Below are 14183 nucleotides of genomic sequence, written 5' to 3'. Positions count from 1 at the left end.
TGTGGCCTGCTGTTTTCTGACTCCATAAAAAATTTAATTTATTTGTCTCCATCAGCCATGCTAACAGCATTATGACGTTCGAAATAAAATGGATTTTTTAAAATCTTTGAGTAAATAAAAAAAAAAGAGAAATGATATAAAAATATTAACGATTGCAGTTGTTTTAGCAGCAGTAGCCAACAATTGCTGCCATTAGTTTTTGTTTTTTGCGAAAATGGAAAATATATTCATAAGAATGTAGTTTAGAATTTTCTTTAAAATGTTAAGTGTCAGCAGGCGCGAAAATTATTGTTAAAACATTTGGCAGTAGAAGTAAAAAATATTTGCTTTGGGAATATACTTTTATATAATTATTACGATTCCCTACTTAAATACAGCATAATTAAGTATAGTTATCTTATTTATGACTTTATCGCTTTTGGATAGTGTCTCCAATGAAAATTAAATTAAAATGTTTCATATAAATCTTTAAACTGTGAACTTCCCTTAAGCAAATGTTTCTATTGTTTCGGCAGTCATCACAGTACCTACTGCAAAGTGATTAGATTTTATTAAAAAAAAATTCTCAAATGCTTGATGATGAAAATTCGCTCAACTATAAAAATGTATAAAAATAATTTTAGTTCATATTCATGTTTTATGATTCTTATATTGTACAACGAAACAATTGAAAACCAAAAGAAATTGTTCGATGAACAAATTTGTTAGCAAATATTCGAAAATAGTTAAAAAAAATGTTTTTATTTTTTAAAATATTTAAAAATACCATTATTTGCTATGTAAATATAAAATCTTTTGTATTATAAATGAAAAAGAGTTAATTTTTATGGTGAATATATAATACAAAAATTGTAATTGAAATGATTTTCAATTAGAAAGAAAAGCTTCTCTATTAGAGACTTTAATGAGTAGCTCATAGATTGGCCAATTATTTACTAGATAGACCTATTAATAAACTGAAACAAAGATTAGGTTATTGTTTAGACTATACTTAGGCTAATTGTTAAAAATACACAGACGATTAGTCAAAAAATTAGTTCAGTCAGTTCACTAGTTAATAGACTAACCCATAAAATAGTTTACAGATTATTTTTTATTTTTTATTTATTATTTATTTATTTATTTATTTATTTATTTATTTATTTATTTATTTATTTATTTATTTATTTATTTATACTTGTCCATAGTCTAGTAGATAGTTAATAAAAAAGTCAATTGATATTTTATGTCAAGTGACCCAACTTTTGGAAAATTTTTGCCAAGCCCAATCGGCTAACTAATACACTTATTTGAATAAAACCCTATATGAGCAAATTGTCTAATTTTATCGGCAATTTTTGACCGATAAAGCTGAAAAATTTTTTCTGGTCTAATATCCAGTACTATTGGATGCAATACATTGATTGGTTCAAATTTCATTAAAAACAATTTTTTTTGAGTTGGGACACTAGATATGAAATTGCTCATATACTAGATCAAAGATCAGTTCATAGAACAGTACGTAGAGTGATCTGTAGTCCATAGAAAACTCTACTGATCAATCAATTTATTAGTCCTGATAAGTTGTTCATTCAGTAATATATGTATAAAACAGTCAATATACTAGTCCATAAAATAGTCAAAAGTTCAAACATTAATACATATATCCGTGACAAAAGACGAAATTGAGCCGACCAGGTGGTTAGACCTAAATGGAAACCACTGTTCTTTTCGGAAGCATTGAATCTTTGTCGATAGTCAATAGGCTATTCCATAGAATAGTCAATATATTCTTTAGTTTAGGAGCCGTTCTAGTCCTTTGAGAAGTACTCTTTACGAACATATATGGAGTAGTCGCATTTTTTGCTGTCTATTACATTAATAGTTCAAAGACTACAGACTAATGTTTAAGTCGAGTAGGTAAATGATTAGTAAATACAAGTCAAAAGTCTAGGTTGACTAACTCACAAGGCAACAAACTCATCAACAGATCTGTTAATCTAGTCAATAAACGTGTAATTATAGTTGAAGATTTGGCAATTACAATTATTTATAATGTGTAATTGAGCAGTAATTTATTACAATAACTTGTAATTATAATACAAAATTTCCAACTACAATTAATTGTAATTACAATCGCAATTTGTAGTACCAAAATTAAAGTCAAAAAATTCAAATTATAAATAATTGTAATTTGAAAAGCTTTAATTGTAATTAATACAAATGTAATTAAAAAGTAATCACTATCCACCAAAATTGGCTGGTATATCAATTGTAACTATATTCCAAGATTCATTAAAATATATACCTAATAAAACATAAAAATTAACTCTTTTTCTCAAATTTTGCTTAATAAAAAAGTGCAAAATGGGAGTATGTGGAATTGGCAAAAAATAATAAAAGCTAAATTTTAAGTTTAAATACATAACAATGAATGCACGAAAACAGTCAATATTTTTATTTGAGTTTTTTTTTAATAAGAGGAAACATGCGTTAAGGCTGCAATTTATTTTATAATTTTGTGAAAAATTTAAACTAACTAAAATAATTTTAATTTTAAGAGTGCAAATTAACAAATTTATCCTAAACTAATTTTATTATCTTACATCACGCATGCGCATGAAACATTCTTCTTTTTGTTGCTTTTTTAATAAAAAAATTTTATTTTTTGAAACATTTTTTACACATTTTTATTTGAAAAAAAAACATAACTACAAAAAACAATAAAAAATATACACAAACCAACCTCACTTTGAACTAAAAACAACACAAAAAATAATGAAATAAACTCACACTCACCTGCTGAAAAACACTTGACACAAAATGACAAAATCACTGTCAAATGTTTTTGCTACAACAATAAATGTGTAACATAACATAGATCTATAGTTACAAAATTCTAACAGCAACAGAAACATCAGAAGCAGCAGCAGTAGCAGCCGTAGCAGCTATAACAGCAACAAACACTAGTAGTTGTTAGTTGATTCACCTTTCTAGGTGAATACTCATCGTGTGCTTTTCATTTGACAAGTTAACATTTTAAAAGCCTCAAACTGGATTGCAATTATGGTACAAAAAAAAAAAAACGATAATAATAACAATATGTTGCAAAAAATGGTCACACAACAACAATCTGCACTGCTTTTAATTCATTATTTTATGAGTTTAATTGCAATATGTACTCATTCACTAATTCACCATTTGTCGGTTTCATTATCAAAGCAGAATTTTCTAGTATTGAAATATGTTACGTCATTAGAATTTAATTACAAAGGAAATATGTTTCCATTTCCAAACTATCAGATGTTACCTATATCAATCAGAAATATATTTTTGAATGTTTTAGTAAACCATTTCTAATTGTTCACTATATCTAATTGTTCAATGCCCAAATATCGTTAGAATGTCCAAATTTAAATGAATCTGACTGACCGGATTCATATATGAAATTTCTCTCATACTCAACTTTGTCAAATTTTGTTGGCTTTGACGATTTCTAGATACTTCCTATAATATTTCATAAAAATTTTTTTACAAAAGCAACACACTTTTCTGCGAGTTTGTTCGTTTTTAGACCTGATTTGAGAGATACTAAGTATGACGACTGTATTTATATCCCCTGTGCAACTTTTTAAAAAGTTCAGTTCACATAATTGCCCTAATGGAGGACAGTCGCTTAAAATGCTCATAGGTTTCATCTCATACCCTAGATCAATAATACGTCTCCTCAAGTGTTCAATAACAGACTCAATACTTTTTACTTCTATATCCTGGGGGAATACCGACGAGATCCATAAATATTTCGACTATCAGCTCTTAGTATTGATTTCTGACTGGAAGAATGCCGTTGTGAGTATTAAGTCCGCATAAGTTCTATAAGTGAACATCTTCGAGATTATTAGATGACTCACCCAAACCCTTTTGTGCTTTTTACACGACGGATGCAATTTTAATGTGATTCTGCTAGATCCTATACATGCACTTTGTTTAAATACTGTGACCATTGCTGCCCCATTAAGTAAATTCCGAGATACAAAAGAGTCCCTCAAATATACCGAGGACTTGTTTGAGTAACAAAGAAAACACCGTGACAAATGTCTAATAAATAGTGCAGACCCTAAACATACCCCAGCAGGGATGGAAAATTCAATGGTATCACTTGTTTAAGATACCTTACATACATCATCACTTAACCCAGCACTGCAGACGACTGGGTGATGCCTGCATACCCCAACATCCATCATATACACTTGACAACTTGTTTCGGGAACAGTACCGATATTTTCCAGAATTATTGACTTTATTGTGTATTACTATTTCAATCAACATTCACTTCTCTTTCCAATAACGAAAACAAGATAAAGTTCGAAATATTGCCCTCTGTGCTTTCGGTTTCAGTAGTAACAGATTACAAGGCTTTCTGGTTTGATTTCAGGTCAAATCATTCTAAGGAAAGACCGAAGATAAATTTCATCATCACCAGTTTATAGTCTGACCAGAAGTATTGGTAGCTCCTTCCGCATGTACAGTAACCTTGATCTGTATTCTCTTGCCACCTGACTAATTATTCCAATGGACTCTGTATAATAATATTTTTGCCTTTTACGGTCTTACCAAAATTTCATAAGACTGAATTTTTCAGTTAGTTTGAGCCCATTTCAAATAAGTCACAACCTATATCATTGCATTCGATCACCGTTATAACCAGATTATACCCAGTCATCTACATAAATCAAATTTTTCATAAGGAAAATACTTAAAAGCGGCCTTTGGTTGCTTAACTTATTTGATAAATAATTATAGATCTGTTGTTTAAATTTTTACTTACGTTAGTTGCTCAAGTTTTAGCTTCGAGCAATTGCAACCGAGTCAATCGAGCTATCCTTTTTAAGATGAGTTTTAACATGTGTTTAATTATTCCCGAAATTTCTAATTTAAAATGTTATTCTGGCAGTTAGAACTATTATGTTTTAATTAATAACCACAATCGACACTAAGAACTGTGTTTCAGTGAGTACATGCAAACCGATTTCCTAAAAGGTTTTAAAGTGTCACACATTTTAATGCACAATCACACACACTAAACACTCACTACTTAAACACTCACCACTCACAACTTATAATTTGTATTTTAAGTTTCTATAAATTTATTTATTAAAATTATAAGTTTCACTTATTCTTAAGTTGATTTTTGTTTTGTTTCTTTTTTGGTTTTACTATTTGAAAGCTTTCAATTTAAAACGCTACTAGCAATTCCAAAATACAAAAATCCCCCTGCACTGTTTTATTCAAAAATACCCAAGCCGATCAACCCATCATCCTCATAATATCATCACCATAATTGTATGAATTTCAGCAATGGGCAGTCCATACTACAGAGACATGGATGAGCCAACAAGTCCCGCGGGGGCGGGACATCATAGGAGTCGTAGTGCCAGTAGACCAGTAATGTCACATGGACTGGACTATCCAAGTAAGTTAATATTTAAAAAAGTTAAATACTTAGGGTCTTATTCATGACAATTTATCACAGGTTCATAAGACAATTTTTTATAAAAAATTTGTTCAATAAAACTTTGAAAAATTGTTATGATTAGGGCAATTAGTATTTCATTTAAAGATATTTAGGATTACTTCTCTAATAAAATTTCTGTGTTTTTCAAAACATTGTTATTTATAGTTTAAAACTAAAATTAAATTAAATTATTTTACTTTGTTTAGGAGCCCCTAGATATCAATCATTGGATAGAGGTGGATTAGTAGATCATCATGATCGTGAATTCATACCCATACGTGAACCACGTGATCGTTCCCGTGATAGATCTCTCGAAAGAGGCCTTTATTTAGAGGATGAATTGTATGGACGTTCAGCTAGACAGAGTCCAAATCCTTTAGGTAATATATACACATACTTTTTAATAAGTTTTTTTTTTATAAAATATCTAATATTTATTATAAATTTTTTTTGCAGGTTTTAATACCGGTATGCCTACAGTGGATCGTGGTTATCATCTGGGCGATTTGCAACATCAGAATACAGATTTACAACGGGAATTGGCACAACTTAAACGTGAACTCGAGTTGACAAATCAAAAACTTGGCAGTTCCATGCACAGCATTAAGACATTCTGGTCGCCAGAACTGAAGAAAGAGCGAGCGCTGCGCAAGGAGGAGAGTGCTAAATATAGTTTAATCAATGATCAATTGAAACTATTAAGTACTGAAAACCAAGTGAGTATTATTCATAATGTACATAGAATGCATGTTTGTTGATTGGAATTCCCTAATTCCAATTTTTAAAACAAGAGTATAAGTCTCAACATTAGAAACAAAGTCAATTTATAGTGGCAAGACATAACGTCTGGAGCCAAGTTCAGGCATTCGAAATCTATAATAACAAATAGTAATTATTAATATGTGGGTTTGGTATTGGCAGGTCGCCATACACAGCATTACTAGGATCTAAGTTGTTCTCTTTGTAAGAGAAACTTCAAGAGAAGAGAAAAATAGAGATAGTTAAAGAAAAGATAGAAGAGGTGACGGACAAAAAGGAGATAAGCAATCCAACTGCCTTATCACTTAAAGCATTGGCGTATTCTGATGATTACATCCAGAGTAATTAGACTTTAAAATTCTAACAAATTTCTGATTGCGTCAAGAAAATAGAGATAGTGAAAGAAAAGATAGAAGAGGTGACGGACGCAAAAGAGATAGGCAAACCAACTGCCTTATCACTGAAAGTATTGGTATTCAGTTCTAGTTCAGTTCTAGTTCAGTTCTAGTTCAGTTCTAGTTCAGCTCTAGTTCAGTTCTAGTTCAGTTCTAGTTCAGTTCTAGTTCAGTTCTAGTTCAGTTTTAGTTCAGTTCTAGTTCAGTTCTAGTTCAGTTCTAGTTCAGTTCTAGTTCAGTTCTAGTTCAGTTCTAGTTCAGTTCTAGTTCAGTTCTAGTTCAGTTCTAGTTCAGTTCTAGTTCAGTTCTGTCGACTAATGTTCGGTTTCTTGTCATTTCTATTGCTAGGCAGTTACAAAGCAGATGGGTCACTGTTTTACCTTCATCCTCATTCTGATAAGTTCTAGAGAATTCATTATATAGAAGACGTCTAGCATGGTTAGTAAATTTACAGTGACCTTTAAGCTTATCGGTTATTTTCCAGCAATCATAAGAATGACCCCGTAACGTTTATAATTTGTCCAATAGATGGAGTTAACGTTTTAATTTTCAGTCAGTTGCACCTTAACCGATGTAGGTCCAACCTCTTTAATACATTTTTGAAGCTTATTGGAGTTTAATGGCAACATTTGACCCCCAGAACTTTCGAGACCATTATGATTTGTATTTGTGTAATATATTTTATTTAGTACGTAACTTGTTTGATAAATGTTATCTCTATCAGAAGAGTTTGTTCCAAATGACAAATTTATTTTCAAAATATTTATCTGAATTTTTTTTAAATTTGATTTGATGCTTTCTTCTATTCTTCTTGTTCAAATTGCCTAACATTATTTGTAACTACGACGCCAATATCAGGATTAGCATTAGTCTGTACTAGAGATTGTTAGAATCTATAAGATATTTGATCAACAATATTGCAATAATTCGATTTTAAAATTGAATTAAATTTCTAATTCCCGCAAGAAAACGTTAAGATAATCCAAACCGCTACTAACTAAAGTACCTTGTGATTCGTCTAGTAATCTACAGAATGAGTTATCTTTTAATAATTTTTTATGTAATTTTATTTACAAACATATGTTGTAGTTAATGAACTGTTTGTAAAAAAAGAATCTTGTTATAACATTATGTATTCTTTTATTTTCTTTTTCCAACAACTTTAGAAACAAGCCATGCTGGTGCGTCAATTAGAGGAAGAACTACGTGCACGTATGCGTCAGCCAAATATAGAGATGCAACAGCAAATTGAAGCTGTTTATGCTGAGAATGATCATTTGCAACGTGAAATTAGCATTTTACGCGAGACAATTAAAGATTTAGAATGTCGTGTCGAAACACAAAAACAAACTTTGATTGCACGCGATGAAAGTATTAAGAAATTATTGGAAATGTTGCAGGCCAAAGGCATGGGTAAGTAGTGGGTTTACTTTTACTCTGAGTTATTTTTTTTTGTCCAATGTTGCTATCAATTCAGTTGTGCTTAAACACTAAGGTACATTCAAGTGTACACATGTATTTATTTATTCATTTGAACATTAATATTTAAATTGTTTGTGCATAAATAAAATTGAGGTTAAAAATGTTTACATAAGTTTAAAATTATTGAAAAAAAAATATCAACATAAATGTATTAAGTATGTACATATGCCAATAGAAATGATAATGTAGAATAAATGTTGTATACCAAGACTTTTAGTAGGATAATGATTGAATTGAAATTTAGTAAGATAAAAGATTTATTAATAACATATAAAAGATATATGTAAGGCCAATCTTCTTAACATGACTTTTACACTGACAGAAACAGGAATATTTTTATATGGATGGCTTTAACAAGAGTTTTGCGCCATTCCAAAGAGGCATTTGGTAATCAATGTTTATGTGGAAGATTAGATTACTAGATACACAGAAATGTTGTATTGACAGAAAGAGATAGTTCCACACCAGAAGATAACGGTTATACAAATTTTCAAATATTATATGTTAGTTCAGTTCTAATTCAGTTTTACTTAAGTTTAAGTTCAGTTCTAGTTCAGTTGTGGCTTAGTTCTAATTCAGTTTTACTTAAGTTCAGTTCTAGTTCGTTCTAATTCAGTTCTAGTTCAGTTCTAGTTCAGTTCTAGTTCAGTTCTAGTTCAGTTCTAGTTCAGTTCTAGTTCAGTTCTAGTTCAGTTCTAGTTCAGTTCTAGTTCAGTTCTAGTTCAGTTCTAGTTCAGTTCTAGTTCAGTTCTAGTTCAGTTCTAGTTCAGTTCTAGTTCAGTTCTAGTTCAGTTCTAGTTCAGTTCTAGTTCTAGTTCAGTTCTAGTTCAGTTCTAGATCAGTTCTAGTTCAGTTCATAAAAAAAATCAGTCCTCGGCAAACTATTTTAGAATTGTCCCCTACAACCGCAATCACAATTGACAATAAAATCTATCCTTGAAGTCCTCAATAGAGACCATTAGTCATTTGTGAACAAACTGGCTGTCAAAGCTTACATTATTTTAATTTTTCCTCTAATTTTACTAGATAATTGTCCCTACCTTTTACAAAAATAAATTACATTTTTGATTAACTTACCACTTTGTTGAAAATGAGTTACATACATTTTAAGGTTTTTTACAGTACATAACAATTACTTACATGATAATAGTTTGTGAAAGTACTTTTACAAATACTCCGTTAGTACAAATCAACAGTATGACAGTTAGTACTTAATACACAATAATAACTTAATATTTATGAAGAGCATTTTTAGTTTGCATGAAATTAATTAAAATTTGATTTATGGAAAATTTATTAATTTAAACATGCCTGCGTTAATAATTAATTGCACGCAACACGCATTACTTTTAGTGGAGTACCTGCTATGAACTATTTAGTAAAAGCGTTATTTATAGAAAATGGAGAAAATATTTTAGTCGAGGGAATTTTAGCCATATCCACTAAATAATGTATAAATAGTTTATAATTTATTAGAGAGAATGATATATTACATAGGATTAAAAAAATATAACAGATTTAGATCTATATTCTGAAGGTCTTACTCATAATTGTTATTTTTTATTAAAGGTTTAAAAAATAACGTCTTTATTCATAGCAATTAATCAAAGGTTTTTTTAAACAAATTTTGTATAAAAAATTATTTTATTATTTTGTTAGGAATATTTTTTATGAAATAAACTGGGAGTATTTTTGCGACAAACATTGAAATAATGGATCTTTGTGTAGCGCTCTAGAAATCTTTTGAAATTTTTATACATTCAATAATTTCATATTATGACTACTGATTAATAATTAAATATTTAAGAGCATGATAAAGAGTTTTATTTTAGTAATCTGCTGCACTTGTTCAAGTAGCGTTTTAAAGTTAACATTTTACCTAAATCCATTAGTGTTTCAATATTCATAAAGTGTGCACTAGAATGCCATTAAAATATCCATATACATAGTTTGTTTGAAATTCATTAAAAACTTAATTTAAACATAAGCTTTTGGTTTTTTTACTTTATTAATGACACGCAACATGCACTACGGCTAAATGGTGAAATGTAATATGTCAATTTTTATTAATAAATTGTTGAGGTTGTCAATATTTTCAGTGGCAGTTTTATTTACAATTTTCATGACTAAGTTTCTCTTTGAGATCAAAACAAAGATAATAATGTCTGATACTTCCTGAATTCGTGATTTGAAATTTATATTCATATATTAAACGGAATATAATTTATAAAATTTATGTACATATATTACTACAAAACGAATGGTTATAGAGGGTTTAAAGTAGCCTTTAAAGTTTTTCAGATTTACAAATTATGGTCCCTATTGCAAGTCAATTCATTTTTTATTTTCAATAGACTCTGAGACATTCGTAATAAGACACGAAGATGTGCTGAAAATCATTAAGGACAATCTTAATCTAAAAAAATCACCAGGTCTGTAGGATGATACTAACGTCAAATCCTTTACAGGCTTCGGAATCAAAGAGTTACACCTTCCTTGATTGGAAACCTACCAAATGTGGCAATTGTTGTACTTACTATAGCATTAAATGCAATCTTGTCTCTTGAAGTTTTCCCCAAATCTCCCAAATAATAATGATACCGAAGCCCGGAAAGGATTTGACGTTAGCACCATCCTACAGAGCTATTAGCTTATTGCCAGAACACCAATTTGATGGTGCAAGTAAATCGATTAACTAGTGTGGATAGAAGAGTCTTTGTACAAAAAAGGTTTTGATAGGGTCTAGCATAAGGGTCTTAGTTAGTACACATGCTTTTCTAGCGTATTACCTTCTGATCGACTGTTCAGGGAAAAGTACGGCGATTATGTGACAAAAGTTTATGCAATTAATGCTGGTGTTTCACAAGGAAGTATACTAGAACCAACACATTACCTAATTTACATCTCTGATTTGCCTATGAGCAACGACGTAATAATTTCTACATTTCAGATGACAGCCATCTTTATTCCATGTGAACTAAAATGTATCATTAAGAAACCTTCATAATTATCTCGTACGTATGGAGTTGTGGTTACAAACCTGGATAATACAAATTATTAGAGAAAACTGCCCACCACTGACACTGAAGAATTTGAACAACCCACAGTCTGATCATGTCTCATACCTTGGTATCCACTTGAATAGACGTCTTATTTGGCGTCGCCATATTGAAGCTAAGATATTCCATGTGATACTGAAATCTTTAAAAATACATTAGCCAATCAACTATCAATACAAGTTAAGCCTTGACTGCAAAGTCATCCTGTATGAGACTAAGACTAAAACCAATTTGGACATACGGAATTTAGCTACAGGGACCCGCAAGCAATACAAGAATTGATCAAAAATTCTTACAACAATGACTCAGAAACGAAAATATCCATAGAAAATACCATTAGCAAAGAACGAATCTCGTCAAACTTACTTGACGAAACTTTATGTACATTAGGGTGGGTCGAAAAAAAAGTTGAGTCAGTCACCCCCTACGATTAAAGATATGTTAATAACATTTCCAAAAATATAAAAAATATTTTTTTGCCACGCCTAGAAATACCGCCCTTTTTGTTTTTTATATACTACGCCGCCATTTTAGGTCCGATCGTAACATATCATATATCAGTGAATGTGGCTTGTCGGCAGCTATATTTCACTCTTAGACGACTTTTTAATTCAACATCATATTCTATGCGCGACTTCTGATATCTCGGATCCTTCCCCAAAATCAGTAATTGCGGCTATGAAGGATTAAAGAGCATTTAGTAATATAAAATATTTGCTTTTAAAATGTTCACTTTTATGCTTAAACACCTATTTTATAGATATTTAAAAATGTTCAAATATGCGTTGCATTGCCATTAATCGAAAACATCATTAAAAAAATTTCTAAACAAAATATATGTATTTATTTTTCCGTTACAAACCAAATTGGATCTTCGGATCCTTAAGTCCATTATCAAAATCAAGAAAGGCCATTTTATTCAGAAGTAGTTGTTAATAAGTAAGAAAAATTTTATTAATAAATACTTACAAATAATACATTTAATTTTTTAATTTTTTTATATTGCATGAACTAAAATAAGTAAATAAAAGAAAAGTAAATTTATAGTAATAAAAATTTAGCAAATTAATAATTATTATTAAAGTATTTAAATAAACTTCAACTATGCTTGTAGATTTTGACGAGATTCGAGCTGTTGGTATTGCTCACGACTTCTTAATTTTGCAAATATGTATGAATATTTGGACATTTTAAAATATCCGTAAAATAGGTGTTTAGGCGTAAAAGTGAACATTTTAAAAGCAAATATTTTATATTATTAAATGCTCTTTAATCCTGCATAGCCGCAATTACTGATTTTGGGGAAGGATCCGAGATATCGGAAGTCGCGCATAGAATATGACGTCGAATTAAAAAGTTGTCTAAGAGTAAAATATAGCTGCCGTCCAGCCACAAACACTGATATATGATATGTTACGATCGGACCTAAAATGGCGACGTAGTATATAAAAAACAAAAAGGGCGGTATTTCTAGGCGTGGCAAAAAAATTATTTTTATATTTTTGGAAATGTTATTAATATATCTTTAATCCTAGGGGGTGACTGACTCAACTTTTTTTTGTCCATAGAGACCGACCCACTCTAATGTACATCCTAACCCATGCGAAAGATCATTAACAATAAATCAAAGTGGATCAAGGCTATGAAGAGCTGATTTCTTTCATTGTGGCTCTCAGTTCATTTGAGAGACGATCATTATTAATATTTAGTATTAAGATTAATTACACATTGTTAGGCCCAAAAGAGGCCTAACAATCGACAACACAATGTTCTCTTGACAACGTAACGTTGTCACTTTGTTGGAATTTTTGTAATTTAATAACGTCGTGTTTGTTTTGTTTTTGATTTGACAACTATCTGCACATACTTTCACAACTTAAGTTATTAAAAAATTGTAAACACTTTGTTGTAGATTTGGTACCAAGAATGCATAATTTTAAAACGTCTTTATTCCCTCTGTGTACATTTCATAAATTAAAGTTTAGACGTTCGGGTCATTGTCATTAATATGATTTTTTTGTTGATTAGCTAAATGAATGTCAATGTTTTTGCGACTGCTAAATCTGAAAAATTTTATGAATAATTTTCAATTTCTAGAAAAAAATTAGTTAATTAAACTTACAAAAAAACTGATAACTTATTTAACAATTTTAATAATTTTTATTTTTTTCTTAATTTTTTATATTAAAATCTAGGCAAAGAAGAAGAACGTCAAATGTTCCAACAGATGCAAGCCATGGCCCAAAAACAGGTAATTATTACAAAATTGTTTATTTAAATAACAATTCCGTTACAAATTGTTGTCGGAAAATAAATAAATTTCATACGAACTAAATTACTGCAGTAATTTAGAAAATAAAACAAATTACAAATTTAAACGAAATGATATTTCAAAAACATCTCACACTAATTTTAGCAAATTTTATTTTTTTAATTTTATATTTTGATTTTGATTTTTTTACTTTTCTTCAATAAAATTGCATAAGTGTTGTTTCATTACATTACAAACATTTTTATATATAAATAAAAAAATCTTACAATTTATACAAATTTAACAGAATGAAAAAATTTTATCAATTTATTTCTTGCGCAATTTTTCAAAAATTAAAAAAAAAATTATTTCCTACAAAAGAAAAAAACTCGTGTATTGTAGAAGTTGACAAATTAGTTTAAATAGTTTTGATTTTGTTTGAGAAGAAAAAAATAACAATTGTTATAATTTTTCTTGTTATTTTTTTACTGTTATTTAATGCTACCTTGAATTATTTTTTTTTCAGTTACTTACTATTTTAGAGCTTTTTTTTCTTTCTTAATGTTCATGTACCTATTTATTTATTTATATATTTATACAGACATATTTATTTTGTTAATAATTTAAATATTTGAAATGCTAATTTGTATAACAAATACATTTTATATGGAAAGAGAAATTGCATACATATATTCATATACATATATGTACATACATATATACACTATACTAAGTATACGCAC

The 14183-nt window shown here is 29.4% G+C and overlaps 1 protein-coding gene across 18 annotated transcripts in view; it reads left to right on the top strand.

Moving 5' to 3' along the window:
* LOC111688914 (trichohyalin) overlaps positions 1-14183 on the top strand; it is a 111606-nt gene that overhangs the window by 23333 nt on the left and 74090 nt on the right. For 17 of the 18 annotated variants that reach the window (XM_046954457.1, XM_046954456.1, XM_046954465.1 and 14 more), the window contains 5 exons: positions 5336-5452; positions 5701-5874; positions 5951-6210; positions 7815-8061; positions 13385-13440. In XM_046954457.1, coding sequence (XP_046810413.1) covers positions 5336-5452; positions 5701-5874; positions 5951-6210; positions 7815-8061; positions 13385-13440 — 854 coding nt within the window. Of the gene's footprint in view, positions 1-2860; positions 3049-5335; positions 5453-5700; positions 5875-5950; positions 6211-7814; positions 8062-13384; positions 13441-14183 lie in introns of all 18 variants that reach the window. The other variant, XM_046954466.1, reaches the window with a different exon arrangement.

Source organism: Lucilia cuprina, chromosome 6 (genome assembly GCF_022045245.1).
Source record: "Lucilia cuprina isolate Lc7/37 chromosome 6, ASM2204524v1, whole genome shotgun sequence".
Taxonomy (NCBI): domain Eukaryota; kingdom Metazoa; phylum Arthropoda; class Insecta; order Diptera; family Calliphoridae; genus Lucilia; species Lucilia cuprina.
The sequence above is the reverse complement of the archived record's forward strand: the minus strand, read 5'-3'. Positions and strand labels throughout refer to the sequence as shown.